This window comes from Coptis chinensis, chromosome 2 (genome assembly GCF_015680905.1).
Source record: "Coptis chinensis isolate HL-2020 chromosome 2, ASM1568090v1, whole genome shotgun sequence".
NCBI lineage: Eukaryota > Viridiplantae > Streptophyta > Magnoliopsida > Ranunculales > Ranunculaceae > Coptis > Coptis chinensis.
The window spans coordinates 69006808-69024320 of record NC_141457.1 but is presented as its reverse complement, the minus strand read 5'-3'; the positions used below and the strand labels follow the sequence as shown (position 1 = coordinate 69024320).

General features: G+C 37.6%; 1 protein-coding gene, 1 long non-coding RNA gene and 2 other non-coding genes across 4 annotated transcripts; 3 read left to right on the top strand and 1 right to left on the bottom strand.

Annotated features, from left to right (window-relative positions):
- Positions 1 to 2956: 2956 nt before the first annotated feature.
- Positions 2957 to 3152, top strand: LOC147517418 (U2 spliceosomal RNA). Its single transcript, XR_015214505.1, has one exon. It is a non-coding gene; the product is annotated as a U2 spliceosomal RNA (small nuclear RNA).
- Positions 3153 to 5141: 1989 nt separating this feature from the next.
- Positions 5142 to 5259, bottom strand: LOC147517417 (U5 spliceosomal RNA). Its single transcript, XR_015214701.1, has one exon. It is a non-coding gene; the product is annotated as a U5 spliceosomal RNA (small nuclear RNA).
- A 1265-nt stretch (positions 5260 to 6524) lies between these two features.
- Positions 6525 to 9005, top strand: LOC147517416 (uncharacterized). The gene is made up of 2 exons (XR_015213873.1): positions 6525 to 6848; positions 8514 to 9005. It is a non-coding gene; the product is annotated as an uncharacterized LOC147517416 (long non-coding RNA).
- Positions 9006 to 14658: 5653 nt separating this feature from the next.
- On the top strand, positions 14659 to 15522 carry LOC147517415 (uncharacterized). Its single transcript, XM_086593583.1, has 2 exons — positions 14659 to 15003; positions 15052 to 15522. Exons 1-2 carry the CDS (start codon positions 14659 to 14661, stop codon positions 15520 to 15522), a joined length of 816 nt encoding a protein of 271 aa, XP_086449709.1.
- Positions 15523 to 17513: the final 1991 nt, after the last annotated feature.

Below are 17513 nucleotides of genomic sequence, written 5' to 3'. Positions count from 1 at the left end.
CTTTAGCACCTCCATCTTCAATGCCTCCATTGGAACTGATTTTTAATTTTTTACCTCTCAAATTTAGTTGGGTAGCCAAAAATGCTAAAAATCCTACGTAGCGGTACTATAACAACCTATTATAGCAGGTCTTCATTGGACTTGCTCTAAGGTATTTTGTTTTTGGACCACTTTTTGAGCATATTAGCGCAACAAAAGATGAAATTGATCAAAACTAAAAACATTATTGTCCTAAAATCTGCTTATAAATTGGCCTAATCTTCCAATGTCTAATGGATTCAAAACTTAGTTATGGTGTCTACTACCATATGCCATTATATGGGGGACATGGAACTCAAGGAACAATGCAATTTTCTGCAATGGTGGTGTACTGGTTGATAGAATCATTTAGGCTATCAAAGGTATTCTATGGTTCTGGATGGGAGCGTGAAAAGGCAGGAGAAACTTTGCAGACATGATGGTGAATTGGGACTCTCTCACTACTCCAATTTAAGTGTGAGTTTGATGGGGTAGAAGGTGCATGCTGGCGACTTCGATGGAGATGGCTACCTGTATTGTAATTGGTTTGTACTCCCTCAAGTGTATGTTTTTTTTTTTAAAAAAAAAAAATATTTAGAGGGTTAAAACAGACCCACACCGGTTACATTGAAGGATCCTAGTCCGAAGGCTTACATTGCCCTAAGGCTCATCAACCCCGAAGGGACCATAACCTGGAGGCTCTCGCCGATGCACCATTTTGAGTAAACCCAATTGCCTCCACCTTGTCCATAAAAACTTGCTTTCGCTCCTTGGTCCACCTATTGTAACATCACCTTTGTCACTTGGCTTAAATGCCCATCACATAATTACACAAGAAATAAATCATAACCAACACTTGGTGGGATTCGAACTTGCAACCTCTCCCAGAGGGGTACGCGCCAATTGAGCTAGAAGCTCTTATGTCTTCTCTAAAGTATAAATACCCTGTACTTTGTACTTATTGATTTTCAGAAATATATCATCTCTTTTACCTGATAAAAAAAAAAACATTACTGTCTTCCCACATACATTGGTGTGGGAAGTTTTGTTTTTCTCAAAGCTTTTTAAGTCCATCTCTTTTATCTAGAGCCTCGTAATAACATTAAAAGTCTTTGAAAACGTTGGTTAACAAGAGAGATTTTAGCTGGATCACAGGTGGAGAAAGATCTTACAAAGTTGTAAGCCCCTCAAGGGGAGACTGATTGTTTTTAGTATTTACTAGTGCAAATAATTAAAATAAGCAGAAAAACTGTATTATATATACATATTTTTTATTGGCAAGCAAGGTTGTTGAGAGGTCCCTTACCCTTTTTCATTAAGAAAGAGCAAGTTTGTTACATTCTTGCATACATTTTGCCACTAGCATCATCAACTATTTTCCTAATATCCTCAAAGAAGTAGGAATTAATTATATAAACTTGGCAGATGGTATGTTTGAGGCTAGAGCATCTACTAACTTGTTCACCTCCCTAAAAACATGCTTAATAGGGGAAAAAAAATCATGATTTCCTATCAAATTCCTAATGTTAGCCATCAAATGATTGGCCTGCTGTGGATGTTGTCCCTTGTTCCTTACGAAGGCTACCTTCTTAATTAAGTTGCTTTCGTGCTGCTAGTTGGAGCCCCTTTTCTAGTCCTAGTAGTTCAATGAGTGCAATCTGCCTAGTCTGCTCACTATTACTTCACCTATGTCATCTCTAATAGTTGTAGCCCAACCACTTAAATGCCCTTGAAGAGTGTCGTCTGTGTTCAAGTTACAAATTCTTTGTTTTGCTCTTTTGCATTTGCACTGCTTGACTTCCCTTTCTTTTATCTCAACATTGATGTTCCATATCCTCATGAATTAAAATGGCTCTTTATGGTCCTTCAGTCATTATAATGTTTAGTGAATTGATCTTGGTCTTAGCATCCTTGAAAATCAGCTTCACAAGTTGTGGTGCATTGCATTGCTTGTTTTCAAAGATCCTAGTGTTCCTCTCTTTCCATATTTCAACTAGCACTCGAGTCAAGAGACAGGATTTTAAGTCTCACTTTTTTGGTCTTTTGTGCAGCAACTCGATCTTTTCCTTAATGAATTACTAATCAGAGTTTTTAGATACACATATACTATCTTTTTGTGTGGCTTTCCGGATTTTTAACGTTTAAATTTAGTGGAAAAGAAAAATCCAATGGCAAAATTGCTTGAGGCGTTAGGTTATCAGACTTCATTCATCTTAATATGAATTTCTTGACTGTCCAAAACAATGTAAAACATAATTACACTATGACTTCTCTGTGTTCGTGTGCACGCTGACATCCTTAACCTTGTGGAACCTTCTCCAGGATTTAAGCGACATATACATTTGATCAAATGGTTCACTACCTCCACTCTCAAACACTCATGGTAGACCACGTGTCCAGACTACAAGCAGGTCGTCCAACGACCTAGGAAACGTAACCGCTGCAAGCTAGTCAACAACATCATTAATAAGATATTATTACTTCGTAACGGAAGGAGTAAAAACAATCATCAAGACAGCGCAAAGGGGGGGGGGGGGGTCTACGCCTATAAAAGGAGATGTCTTCTCCATTCTCAAAGGAAGACCAATTCTCCATCTTCTCGATCATCTATCTCCATCTCCCCTCCAATCAACCGATCAAAAGCTTGAACTACGTCCGACTTGATTCAAGTTCACTAAAGAACTCAATACGTAGGCAGCTCGACATAACCGAGTTCAATCGAACAAATACTACATCTACAACTACCACTCGGATTATATACCAGATTATCAATTTAACGTCAAATATGTGTTTACTACCACAATGACTTGTACACATTCTTTTAGTTATCTCTCATCTGCTTATCTCAAATATGTGTTTACTCCTACAATGACTACTCAAACCAATATATTTGTAGAAAATTAGGGTAGAAAAACTAACCTCTTCCAATTCCCAATTCATACCTTTCTCGACCTTTTGGCTAAGATCAAGTGTAGTATCTGTTCTTATCAGTTTAATATCTTATATGTGAGGCAATGCCTCACATGATATTAAATTAATTTTTGACTGGGGATGGTTTGCCATAATAGCTTGCTATTGAGACCTTCAAGAGTCTCCCATGCATTGCACTACAACTTGGGCCCGGCTCACCCTACCAAATCAATGAAAAATTTCAAGTGTATGTTAATATAGGGTATTGTTGGAGGGTGCTGGGAAATTCACAAATCAGCTGCATAGCCTGTACCACATCATATAAAATAATTTGTTTTACCAGTCTCACAGTTTAAATCGGTCCCTATTGAACTTCCCAAGGTTTCCTTGTGCTGTTTTGAATGTACAAGGTGCCTTTCTAGAATGCAAAATAACGGGCTGACTAAGTAGTTTTGCAAAGCATAGCTATGGCACATGTTCAGACCCTCATACAAGCAACTGATGTCAGATCCGAACTCAAACTGCAATAAATGTACAAATTCTGCATTACTAAGAAAATGTTATAAACCATCTCGTATAGAAGCTAATGGAAGTTAGAGAAATCAGATCACTCAAGCCAATAGAGCATATTAAATTGCAAGCTTAAACACGCTAAATGGCCTCTCCAATCCCATACACCTCAATGTTGTCATCATCAGCTCTAGTAGCCCGAAACTATGAATTAGGTGAATTCATATCAAAGTAATGCCCATGCTTGTTCCAAAACGTAGCTCTGTCTGGCACTCCCACACAAGCAGCTTTTCCAAAGCTGTGCCCACCCCAATGTCAATCATGCCAAGGTTATTTTATTGAAGTTACCATTTGGCATTGGCCACCACTAGAGGTGGAACTTGGGTCGGGTTAGATCAAGCCCGATGGACTAAAACCCGACTTTTGTTAGTCTTAGGCTAACATGTCAGATCTGTGGTCCGGGTTTGGTTTTGTAAAATCAAAACCCTACTTGGTTCTGAGTTGGGCTCAGGTTAGAATATCAAAAAATTGAAAAACCTGAGCTCGTGTGCATATATGTACGTATATCTTTCAATTCTTCTATTCATGTAAAAAATAATGTTGAGAATCTATATTTTTAGAGAGAATAATGTAATCAACAAAGTTATTTCTCTTTCAAACAATCAAATCTCTTTGATTTCATTAGAAGATTTCAATTTTGGTGTTTTTTATCTCCTAACTCCAAAAAACACCTGAGAAGTTTGACTAATCCGACATAACCCGACCCAACCCAAATTCGTCGGCTAGGGCTTGGACTGAAAATTTAAGGACCGACTAGGATTTGGTCTTAGGCTTGGGTTGAAACATTTGAAACTCGAGTTGGGCTCGGATTATACCTCAACCCGACCCAACCTGCTCGAGTTCCACCCCTAGCCACCACAATATCACTAAAAACCCCTACCAGGATCCGCAAATTGTGGCCTTCCACATCTCCAATATCAGCTCAGTAGTGAGGGAAGTGGGTCGCTTTGTTGTCCCGTCCGTGAATTGTGGCCTTCCACATTTCCAATATCAGCTCAATACCGTCCGGTAAAACCCAACTCGATTATGAGTTGAGCTCAGGTTAGAATATCAAAAAACTGAAAAACCCGAGCTCGTGTGCATATATGTACGTATATCTTTCAATTCTTCTATTCATGTAAAAAATAAGGTTGAGAATCTATATTTTTAAAGAGAATAATGTAATCAACAAGGTTAGTTCTCTTTCAAACAATCAAATCTCTTTGATTTCATTAGAAGATTTCAATTTCGGTGTTTTTTATCTCCTAATTCCAAAAAACACCCGAGACGTTTGACTAATCCAACATAACCCGACCCAACCCAAATTGGTCGGCTAGGACTTGGATTGAAAATTTAAGGACTGACTAGGATTTGGTCTCAGGCTCGAGTTGAAACATTTGAAACTCGAGTTGGGCGCAGATTATACTTCAACCCGACCCAACCTGCTCGAGTTCCACCCCTAGCCACCACAATATCACTAAAAATCCCTACCAGGATCCTGAGGAGGGTCGCTTTGATATGAAGGGGCAGTTACTTCATTTTGATCTCAAGAATTTGCTAGCCTGCTTCAAAAATTATAGCAATGCAAACATTTTCACTTTGATCTACAATATATATATATATTAATCAAGCAAACAGCAAACATTTTCACTTTGAATTGTTAGGGCTTTTCAATATTGAAAAACCCTCCAAAAATTGGCGTCTGCCACAATGAGCAGCGAGCACACGGTATTCTTTAGTAAAAGGCGAAAGAATAGTTCACTATGTGCTCCTTGCATGACTGCGTGTTATTTGAGTAAAATGAGTAGATTGTTAAATACCAACAATAAACTGTGTGCAATGTTTCTCCTGAGCAGTGTGGGACTAACAATATACTAGGGAGTAGGGACTATAAAAGTTAGCCCTGCTTTGATTGTTCATTTACTCCACAACAAGTATGCAAACCATGCTGTACATTGGTTTTTTTTGTCTTCTAAAGTCTTAAAGTCTTAAAACCCGTTCCTGATAGTTAACATGAATTTTTTGGATTCTAATTGTAATTATATAGGAAAAGCTCATCTATTTTTTTAATAGAAGATAATTATGTTATTTAAGTGACATTAGAAAGATTTTTCTAAATTATTAATAAAAAAGAACTTGTTCTAATAATAGCGAGAGAAATTGGAGATAATTATATAATTTAAGTGATATTAGAGAAATTTTTCTAAATTATTAATAAATAGGAGATTTGTTCTAATTTTTGTGAGGGAGGTGTTTTGAAATTGAGCAACTATAGAGATTACAAATTGCCTACTCGATAGTTTAGAGGAGTTCCTAAATACCCGGCTATCATAGCGTGTAGAGAAGAAACACCAAAAGGACTAGTGCCACTTTGCACACCATATTGATTGCTTCTTTTTTGTTCTACCAACATTATAATTGGTCCTTTGGTTTTTCAAAGTACATAAATGGTATAAACTCTACAAACTACTCTAAGGGTGTGTTTGTTATGATAGAAACACTATGAAAAGGAAAGGAAAGGAAAGGAAAATAAGAGTGGTCCACCTTTTCCATAGTTTTTAAAGCGTTTGTTTACCCATCCAAAGGAAAGGAAATGAGCTTTTCCATATGGAAACAAATGGAAAAGGTTTTGCGTCCTTAGCTAACCCCTGAAAATTTTGTAAAAAGGAAAAGAAAGGAAATAGATAGATAAGGACTTACTACTAATACACTCATGACCCAACAATACAATTATTCATTTCCATAGCTTTTGCAAACAAACATGATTATTCCTTTCCCCAGTTTACCAAACACATACCATTTAAAATTATTTCCTTTCCATTCCATTCCATAGTGGACCACCTATTTTATTTCATTTCATTTCCATGAGTTAAAATTTAACAAACACACCCTAATTCCTATCAGCATTGAAAAGAACACCAACAATGGATTCTCCGTGCCCAAAATAAACGAAAGGTTTATTAAACTCTTTCAATTTCGTCAAAACAAAATGATCTCACCGTGAACTTCGAACCAGCTAGAAAATAATCAGAATCTAGAGTTTAACCGAACCCAATTGACCAACTTACAAATTGGGGTTTGGGGGGGTGGGGTGTGGCATCGGGAGGGGTTGGCGAACGCATCGGTCTCTGACATCGGATCAGGAACGCTCCACCCTCGTCCCTCGTCCCACGCCACCTGTTACCTCACGTGCTTTCTTTTATTTACTAGTTACTACTCCAAAAAACCCAAACTAAACGATGTGGGACTATTTCGGTTAAAATATACCCAATTCGGACAAACACAAAAAGAAAAGAAAGAAAATGGGGAATATTTTGAGTCCCGAAGTTTGGTTATGAGTGACAAGCTGCTCATCTTGGTTTGGTCCTTAGGTGAGGAATTAATCGACCAAGTGGCTATTAAGTGATGAATTGAGAGTGTTTATTGCTTTTGAGGTTGCATCATTTAACTTCGCATCTTCTTCCTGTTTAATGTCTGGTGCAATTTATGTGTATGGCATAGAATTATAGATTCACTACGATGCTTTATAGTTTTCGTATTTTAGCAAGTTTTGTTCTCTTAAGCTCTTCCAGCACTTAGAAAAGAACTGAGCACACGTAATTGAATACTTCTTACACGTACTCATAGTCTCATACTACATTTCGGTCGCCGACTGATTCTATTTGTTGGCCGATCTCTTGTTGGCGATGTATAATAGAATTGATGTGTCTTGATAGTGAGAGGGGGAACAAGGATTAATTTGCAAGATATCACTATCGGTTTATAATTAAAATCGGTGCTTTTAAGTAGCCAACCGAAAACAAATTTCATCTCATCATTTGTAGATGTGCTTAGACCTGAAACTGTGTACCATGTCCTGTTCTAGATGCGTGTATTCAAACTTTAAATATTTGATTGAGGATAAGCACCGAGTGGTGGCTGATTTAGGAGTAACTACGGGTCACTTAGACGATAGAAGCACTTGACAAGAAATCCTACATTAGTGACTATCAGACGAGGAAGAAAAGGTGAAGGTGCCAAATGATAATGGAAAATAAACTTGTTAACGCACTACCTTGACGGCTTCACTGGTCACTCTTATCCTCATCTGGTTAAAATGTTTCGAAGAGTTTTTTTTTTTTTTTTTTTTTTTTTTTTTTTTTTTTTTTTTTCGATAATACATTTTGGAGTATCACTAGTATCACAAGTGGTAAACCTGTTTCCTACTGATATGATTGGAAACAGTATCGGCAAAACCTTATTTTCTAAACTACGTTTTTGGGGCAGTCAAAATCATAGTACAAAATATCCCGATATATCGTGATATTTGGGGATATCTATCCAGATTTCAAAAAAAATATATATAAATATTATGATATGTTAAGAGATATATACGACTGTAAATATCAGTGATATTTTGACGATATTTGCGATATTTGGGGATATTTTACGATATTTGAAGATATTTAGCGATATTTTGTACATATAACAATTTTATTTAATATTTACCATTATATTTTACATAAAACTAGGTTCAAAACCCTGATTCTGGTCTTTATTAGCCTAAAACCCGTTGACTTTTTGAATTATGTCTAAAGCCCACCCGGTTTGTAAAAGTGCGAAATAAAGGTTTCGTTTTCGGTGAGTTTGTGAGAAAAAACCAACCGTATACTTTATTGTTTTTTCAAAATACCTTACATACCCTTTTATATGAAAGTTGTTACTTAATTTCTTTCTTCCTCAATTGGCAATGGTGATTTCTCATATCGTGATTTTGGATTTTGAAATTGAGACCGCCCTCGTTCTCTTTTTCTTCTTTGTTCTCCTTTTTCTTTGGACTTTCTGAACTGTCACCACTAAGGTACATTTATTTACACCTACACTTCTATTATTATGTTATCTAGGGCAAACAAAAGATGGAAATTGACTCTTCGATAATTTAACTTATCGTCATCTCTCGTATTTGATAATTTTTTTTTGAATAATATAACCTTTGCACTCTTTTGAGATAATGGAATTGTTGTAATTTTTAGTTTCATTTCAATTTTGTGTTGTAGGATGGATTTTACTGTTCTTGGAGTTATATCCTACAAAAATTTGACTCTCATGAGTCGTATTGGTCCGTCTTCTTCAATTATCGATGTCAAAAATGAGATTTCGAATGAATTTCCCTTGCATACATGCTATTGCTGTATTGGTAGTAAGGGTGATTCCTTTTATGGCTACATTGATGAAGGATATACGGTGATCAGCGTTGACAATGCTACTCACATTCTATCAAGCCGGTTCGAATGGTTTTATGCCAAGACGATGCCCGATTCTCCTACGGTTTATCCGTGTAGTCCAAGATTGGTCCCGGTAGATCCAAGAAGAAAAGAATTGAAAGCACCGGTGTGATTCGTTAGTCTATGATCGGTTTTGATGTTCTCGGCAAACCATATGTTTTTAGTTGTCTTAATTGAGATTTTTAAGTTTGGTCTTTTGACATTTATTAATGAGAAATTGATATTCATTGTATACTTTTATGGAATGTTGATACTCATTTGAGATTATTCGCTAGTCGGTTTGTTTTATTTTTCATTTGTTATAATGAAATTTATAGTCTGAAAATTATTCATGTTGCGGTATGATTGACGACAAAGGCAATATTCATGTTGCGATCTGTTGCGGCGCGAATTGTAATTGAGAGTGCAACATTCTTGTTGCAGTTGTAATTGATAGTGCACCATTCATGTTGCAGTCTGTTGCAGTTGTAATTGAGAGTGAAACATTCATGTTGCAGTTGTAATTGAGAGTGCAACATTCATGTTGCAGTCTGTTGTAGTCGTAATTGAGAGTGCAACATTTATGTTGCAATTGTAATTGAGAGTGAAACATTCATATTGCATGCAATCGTAATGCGTGCGACTTACTGAACCCATCTCTTTTAAAGGAGACTTCTCCATTTTACAGGTGCCATGCTATGTACTGCAACTACATAGTTTGATGCTTCCTTTTAAACTTGGTGCTTTTGTCTTTGGAATCATGTACTCATAATGTAGACAAAGCTAACCCCATTTATTAGAAACTTGGAATTTATGAAGCAACTGGCTGATGAGGCATTCAACGTCTACTGATACAAATTGCAGGGATTGTAGGTCATCCTATATAGGGTCTGAACTTTACTACACATTCACTATGATGCCCACCAACACAACAAAACATTGCAACCCCTATTGGACAAGGATACCATTCATAACAACAATCACAATTCACAAGAATGAACCTAAGCACAAAATGGGATTTATGAAGTACCAAATTCTCAAGAAATGACCAAAACGAAGCCTCGATTACCACAACCTTTCATCAATTTAGGCATAAAAAGTAACCAAACTTTACAATTATGCTAACATTTTCTTAACTGCCATCATTCCAATTCAAGATCCATAACCATCATCAATTATAACCTGGTTACTGAGAAATTTACGCCAATAACACAGTTGGCATTGTAATCAAACCATCTCGGATCTGAACTAGGTAAAGCGAATGAAGAAATCAACCAAAATAGAGAACACACGAAACCCTAATTTCATTCACAAAAGATCTAACTCGATTAAGTAGGTTCCAAAACAACTATATATTACATCGACACCACTAACATTGAAACATTCTAATACTAAATACTAAAGACAGAAACATTGAAACATTGAAACAAACCCTAAACAAACATCTTCAAGAACTAGTAAATTTGGTAACCGCCTTGGTGCCTTCAGAAACGGCATGCTTAGCCAATTCAATAAGAAGAACAAGACGAACAGTAGTCTGAATCTCCCGAGAAGTGATGGTGGGCTTCTTGTTGTACCTTGCAAGACTTGAAGATTCCTGAGCCAGCTTCTCAAAGATATCATTAATGAAACTGATAGCACTAATAAGGAATTTTGTATGCCTTCAAAACTGACCAAACATCAATATTTGCTTTTATTATGGTCTTAACATTCACTCTATTTTCAATAAAGGCACTAAAAAGATTTGCAAACGGTGTATCCATCATTTTTTCCTTATGCACTTCCGTTATATCAGCTCTAATCAAATCCATAATATCAATCAATGACTTTAAACTGGACCTATAATTCAACAACTCACTTTTCACCAAATTTTCTTTACCTTTCTCCTCTATCTTTTCTTTGCCTTTCGTTTTTGAGTTTTTGCTCGTTGAGGTAGTTGCATATTTAGTTTGTTTCGGAAGGCTCAGTTTAGATTTAGCGGCCTTCCCTTGCTGCGTAACCTGAAAGAAAACTAATGAATTAGTAGCTTGTTGCAACCAATTACGATTGCAACATGAATATTTTAGTGTGTTTTTTTACTACAACATGGGTGTTTCAGTGGAAAACATGCCTCAAAACTTAAACAAACATCACCAATTTAAACCTCAAACAACACTCATGTTGCATTCGACCCAAAATACTCATGTTAAAGTGGGATTTGACAGTGCAACATCCATGTTGCATTGGGATTTGATAGTGCAACATTCATATTGTAGTGGTAGGTGACATTGCAAATGAAAATCTAAGTATATTCGATGCAACACTCATGTTGTAGTGAATACATTCAACACACTTTAACCAATTTTTCATAAAATGAAAATCCTAATATATCAAAATTGTGAAACTATCAATGAAATTTGGTATCTAACATTTTTGCCATCCTGTTCTCTTTTTGTTGTAGTAGATCTTGTGTTTGCTTGCACATTATCGTTTGAATCTTTTCTTTTTTCTTCATTAGGGTTCTTCATTTCGAAATTTGGGTTTAATTTGAGGAAACTAGGGTTTAATTTGGGGAACTTGGGTTTCAAAATTTGGGTTTAATTTGGGGAAGTTGGATTTGGGTTTCAAAATTTAGGTTTAATTTGGGGAATTAGGGTTTTGAAATTTGCATATGTTGTTGACTGCAACATGAATGTTGCATATTTGTCTAGTTTGATTTTTGTTTAAGGGACAATTGTGTAATATTGCCAACAAATGGACCGGATGGGCTTTTGATATAATTAGAAAAAACTGTGTCTTTTTTCCGTAATTAAATTGAAACACTGGGCTTCAAGCCCATTCTCTGTATATTTTAAATAAATATAAATAATGTATCATGATATATCAAGAAATATCTACAATATCCACGATATTTGCATGTAAAATAATGTCAAATATCCCCAAAGATAGAGATATATCCACGATACATATCTAGAAATTGAGTATCGATAAATACCCATATCCTGATATTTTGTACTATGGTTAAAATAAGTTTTTTTTTTTTTGGTTTGTGTGCAGTAAACAAAGAAGAGTAATAACTGGTTGTTGTATTTTGGATGCTGTATTTTGGATGTTGACGTGGTCTGTCTGCATAGAGAAGAACAGTCGCGAAACAACCTTAAAGATAGCGTACCGATCCGTGCCTCAGCCTTCTTAAGTTCACTGTTCTTGTTACAGAAATTATATTCCAATAATTTTAAAGTTGTTTGACAATGAATACGAAGAAAAATTAAGATTTGTTTCATAACTTTTGATTAATGGGTAAGCGATTACAAGGTATGTAATTTCGTTATGATTACGGGATTATTGAGCATACTACAGGCATACTATATGTTATCGTTTAATATCCTTTTACTACTAACTGTTGCGGACGGTGATAAGTATTGTGATCGAAGTTTATTACTTATAACCATCAATATTGTTGCATGTGAAAACTATAGATGTCATTACTTGGTGATGATCTTTGTTCGATAAGTATTCTTGTTCAAATGACAGATAATATAGTTGTTCAAAATACATTATCATAAGGTAAATTGTCCCAGATGACTAAAAAGCGTATAAAACATCGTGTCTGACCATTAATTAGTTGGGCTAGCTATTGCTTTTGAATCTCTTTATTCAAGTAGAATAAAGTGTAGCAAAAAGTTTTGATGCACAAGCTGAGATGCTTCCTGACCGAGTTGCAGCACACCCAACTTTTTCGTTGAAAAATAAAATATTATTTATAATAGTGTACTAGCTTGTAGGCCCGTGCATACGCACTGACTATTTTGAAAATATTTAGTTTTTTTTTAGAAAATTGAGGCTACCGTTTTAGTCGCTAACCCGTTTTAATTTTCTAACAAATTGTTTTAAATTAAGTTTTAAAAACCCGTTTTTTCAATTGGAAGAGAGATTATGCTTTAATATGAGAATGACTCTCGTTTTAATGAATTTTCTCTTAATTTTCAATAGGAGAGAAATTTCCATTTTAATAGGAGAAGAATTCCCGCTTTAATTAGAAGTGATAGAATTTGTTTTAATAGGAGAAGAATTCCCGTTATAATATGAGAGGAATTTCCGTTATAAAAAAGAATTTCCATTTTTTAAATAGGAGAGAAATTCCCGTTTTAATAGGAGATGACGTGGAATTTTAATAGAGCTCGAAAAATACCCCTTGTGGGAGCTTTAATATTAAGATATAGATTTACTAGAAAGTAGACCCGTGCATACGCACCGGCTCTTTTAAAAATTTGCTCATCATAACAAATCGTGATTCTTATTTTCGTTGCTAATCTATTTTAATTTCCTAACAAATTGTTTTAATCAAGTCTTAAAAACCTGTTTTAATTTCTTAACAAATTGTTTTAATTATGTTTTAAAAACCCGTGTTTCTTAATTGGGAGAGGGATAACATTTTAATTTGGAAATAAAGAGTTTTTATGCTACTATTTGAGTTTTGGTTTTTGTAAGTACCCTCCGTTCTACACTACAGAGCACGTGTCCACAAGGTAGGACATCTTACTTCAAGTCGTCCCAGAACATCAGATCGTACCAACGACCCAACACCCAGGTCTTTACCAGCAGCAGTTACAGCCATTCATGGAAAGATATCAACTAGCGCAATCCTGAAGCTCAGTCAACGCAACAATTAAGGAGTCATTTACTTTGTAACATCAGAGTAATAGCGAATCATCAAGATAGCATACAAGATGGATCTGCAATCCATAACGGTTCAAGCACACATCTATAAATAGAGAGAGATGAACTACGTAAGGCTTGATTCAAGTTTACCCCGAGAAACTTGATACGTAGGCAACTCTTATCCCAAGAAGAGTGCAGCCATTCCCTATCCAATAAATCATCAGGTCGTAGTCCCAAAATAACCAACATCTATATTGGCGCCGTCTGCCGGTTCGTTTCCTTAAGAAAAGAACAACCACTCTTTTTTCAAGCCCACGAAGCTAGTCAGAAAAACCACAATGGATCCCAATTTACAAGCATTGGCAGACCAAATGAAGACACTCCAAGAAGCCTTCATCACTTTGCAACAAGAAAACCAGACAATATGAGAACATGCCAACTCCAATGCCAACAATGGCACCACAGAAGCCTGGGAGCACAACACTGTTGCAGCCCTAACCAACACCACCAATCAACGTTTATAAGGTTTCGCGCAAAAACTAGAGAACTCAAGCGAAAGAGCCAGCACGATCCAGATCGCTAAGAAGATGCTAGAGACGTACAAAGCATCACCATTCATCCAAGATATCCGAGACAAATAGCCTCCTTCAGAGTTCATTCAACCAAAATTCTCGTTGTACGACGGTACCTCCTGCCCAGGCGAGCACGTAGCTCACTTCAGCCAAATCTTAGCACTCTACAGCCATCCTGACTACGACTACTGGAAGTGCAAACTTTTTCCAGCCAGTTTGGAGCAATAGACTGGTTTTACACACTCCTTCCAGATTCGATCAACAACTTCGACAGCCTTACTGAGACGTTCGTAGAAAATTTCGTCCACAACAGAAAGAAGCGCGCCGACCTGGACTCCTTGTTCCAGCTCAAGCAAGCTCATGGTGAAATGATCCGAGCCTTCCTAGGACGTTTTAAGAAGGACCTCCTCTCGCTGGAGTCAGGACTCAGTGATGGTTTTGCAATTTCTGCGTTCACAAACACCCTTTTGGCTGTACCTTGCAACTACCGACTTCGCAATCAACTCAGTTCTCTTTTGCGAGCATGATGGAATTGAAAAGCCGGTCTACTTCACCAGCAAGACGTTGGCAGATGCAGAAAAGCACTACTCTCCGATGGAGAAAAGAATGCTTTCTTTACTCTACTCAGCTTAGAAGTTCCGACCTTACTTCCAATCACACAGCATCAAGGTCATCACTGATGTACCCATCTAACAGGTGTTGAGTTCTAACAACAAAAATCCCACATGGCCAAATGGTCTGAAGAACTTGGAGAAAATCACATCGAGTTCGTTCCCAGAACGTCTCGCAAAGGTCCAGTCGGTGATGATTTCTTGGCAGATTTCCCCGTCGAAGACATCAACTGGGAACCCGAGCTAATCACCTCACTCCATCAGCAAGCCACCCCAGACACATGGCACCTCCTTGTAGATGGCGCATGCAATAACAGTGGTAGTGGACTGGGGGCTGTATTAACTTCACCAGAGGGAGCCCAGCTGCAGAAATCAATCAAAATCGATTTCGCAACGTCCAACAACAAAGCAGAATACAAAGCATTGATCACAGGCCTCCGAATGGCACATCAACTACAAGTCTCAAAGCTTAAAGCTTACAGCGATTCCCAGCTAATCGTCAAGCAGATCACCAAAGAATATATCACGAACGGAGCAAACTTGGCAAATTATGCTCAGGTCGTTTATGACATAATCAACTCATTCAAAACATTCTCCTTAGACCATATTCCTCGAGAAGACAACAGACATGCATACAGCTTGGCTTTCCTAGCCTCCAAAACACAAGAGGCATGTCCGACCACAGTCTACATTGACATTCTGGAACGACCTGCTTACCAGAAAGAACATATCAACCGCCTCATAGATTTCCAGCCCTCATCCGAAAAAGAGATCAATCAAGTTTGGATGGGCCCATTCCTCAAGTTCATCTTACATGGTGAGATCCCATCAGAAACAAAGAATGTTCGTGCATCAGAAACAAAGAATGCTCGTGCAATACAACTCCGAGCCCTAAGATACACAGTGATCAAAGGAAAACTGTTCCGCAAATCAGCAGGAGGACCCCTCCTAAGGTGCATAACTCCAAAGGAGGGATAACTCATTTTCGATGAAATCCACAAAGGTGAATGTGGCAACCACGCAGGAGCAAGATCATTGGCACACAAAGCAATCGCCCAAGGGTATTATTGGCCAGGCATGCATATCGTGGCCAAAAGGTACGTTCTTAAATGCCTCCAATGTCAAACTTTTGGCCACAATCACCTAAGTCCAGCAAGGGAATTGATCAACATAGCCTGCCCATGGCCATTCCACATTTGGGGGCTAGATATCATGGGACTGTTCATCCCGCAAAAGAAATCAGGGCTCAAATACGTCCTAGCTGCCACAGATTACTTCACCAAGTGGGTTGAAGCAATCCCACTAGTCCAAGTCAAGGAAGTCAACATAATTAACTTCATTTGGACTAATATTATCACTAGATTTGGTCTACCCCACACCCTAGTCATGGACAATGGAACACAATTTGTTGGCACACAAGTCAAGGATTTTCTACAAAAATGGCGCATCACTCAAACATTTTCTACACATAGATATGTACAAAGCAATGGCCAAGCAGAGGCCACCAACAAGGCCATCAAAGAAAACCTCCAAAAGAAGCTGGAGAGCAAGAAAAACCAATGGCCAGAGCAACTCGAAAATATTTTATGGGCATACAAAACAACATCTAGAGCCAGTACAAATGAGTCTCCTTTCACATTTTGCTTCAGAATGAAAGCAGTGATACCATCAGAACTCACAATCACAACTACACGTTCTGACATTGTTGAATCAGGAGTCAATGACAACGTCTTGGCAAAAGAAGTTGATCTCCTAGAAGAATGTAGAGAAACTGCCATAATATTCCTAGCTCGGTACCACCAAACAATCCAACGTTCTTACAACAATGGGTCGTCCCAAGATCTTTCCAAGCTGGCGACCTAGTCCTCAAAAAGACTTTAGCACCAGCCAAGCTCGACCCAACATGGGAGGGCCCCTACATTGTTGACAAAGTCGTTGGAAATGGCGCATACTGGATCAAAACCCAGCTCGGTGATAGATTTCCCCGACCTTAGAATACAACTCTCCTCAAGCGCTTTTACCAATAAGTTTTTCTCCTAGTACATAAGTCAATATGAATGAAATCTCATCAACATTTCGAGTGCAACTATCATTTTTGCATTACATGCACCTTGCATTTCACACTATGCAGCCCGACCTAAGACATCACAATGTCAGGTCAGATATCAAAGACGGAGTTCAGAACGACTCAACAACAACAGCCACGCAGTGGTTAATTTCAATCAATTCAAATCAAGGTCCCCCATAAGGACCCTAAACCAACTTAACACCAATGCCAGGGTTACGTATGGTTCAACTGTAATTGCCACTCAAAGCCCAATTATCAAACAAATTCAATCTAGGGGACCACCAAAAGGACCCAAGTCAACTTACGACCTCACAAAGGGTTTAAGACAGACTCAAATATAATAAGCACTCAAAGGCTAATTATAGCAATCAGAAGTTCCCCCAAAAGGAACGAATCAGGGCGTACATCTGAGGGCAAGACGAAGCCTAGGTACCAACTATGCAAATACATCAGGTCGCACTCAAATGCTCTACGACCTATAACTTAAAGACGACCTAGCAAAGTCAAGCAATTCATCAAGACTAGCACTATGTAGGACAGGTCATCAAACAACAAATCAGTAGTAACAAAAGCAATCATATGCATACTTCAAACCAACTTCAACAAGTAAGTAATTTAAATATTTCTACTTCAATACAAAATCGGTTAGATACCGTGGCCCCCAGGTTATCCTAGGAAAACGACCTCAGTATCCCTACCAAAAATAATATTGTATCAGTATCAAGAGCAAAGAGCTGTTTAAATATTGTTCAACGACCTACCAAGATCAAACACAAGACGTTCAGAGTCAATTCACACAAGGGAGATTCTTCACATTCAAAGGGTCCAGATCACCACCCTCTACAACGCCAGAACCGGCAACCTGATCAACAACAACTTCAGAAACATCCAAATCAGAAAC

Excerpts from the sequence above, each read along its gene's own strand:
- LOC147517415 (XM_086593583.1), top strand. The coding sequence starts at position 14,659 with ATGGCCAAATGGTCTGAAGAACTTGGAGAAAATCACATCGAGTTCGTT. Across the intron at positions 15,004-15,051 it reads GAATGGCACATCAACTACAA|ATCACCAAAGAATATATCAC; the intron begins GTCTCAAAGCTT and ends ATCGTCAAGCAG.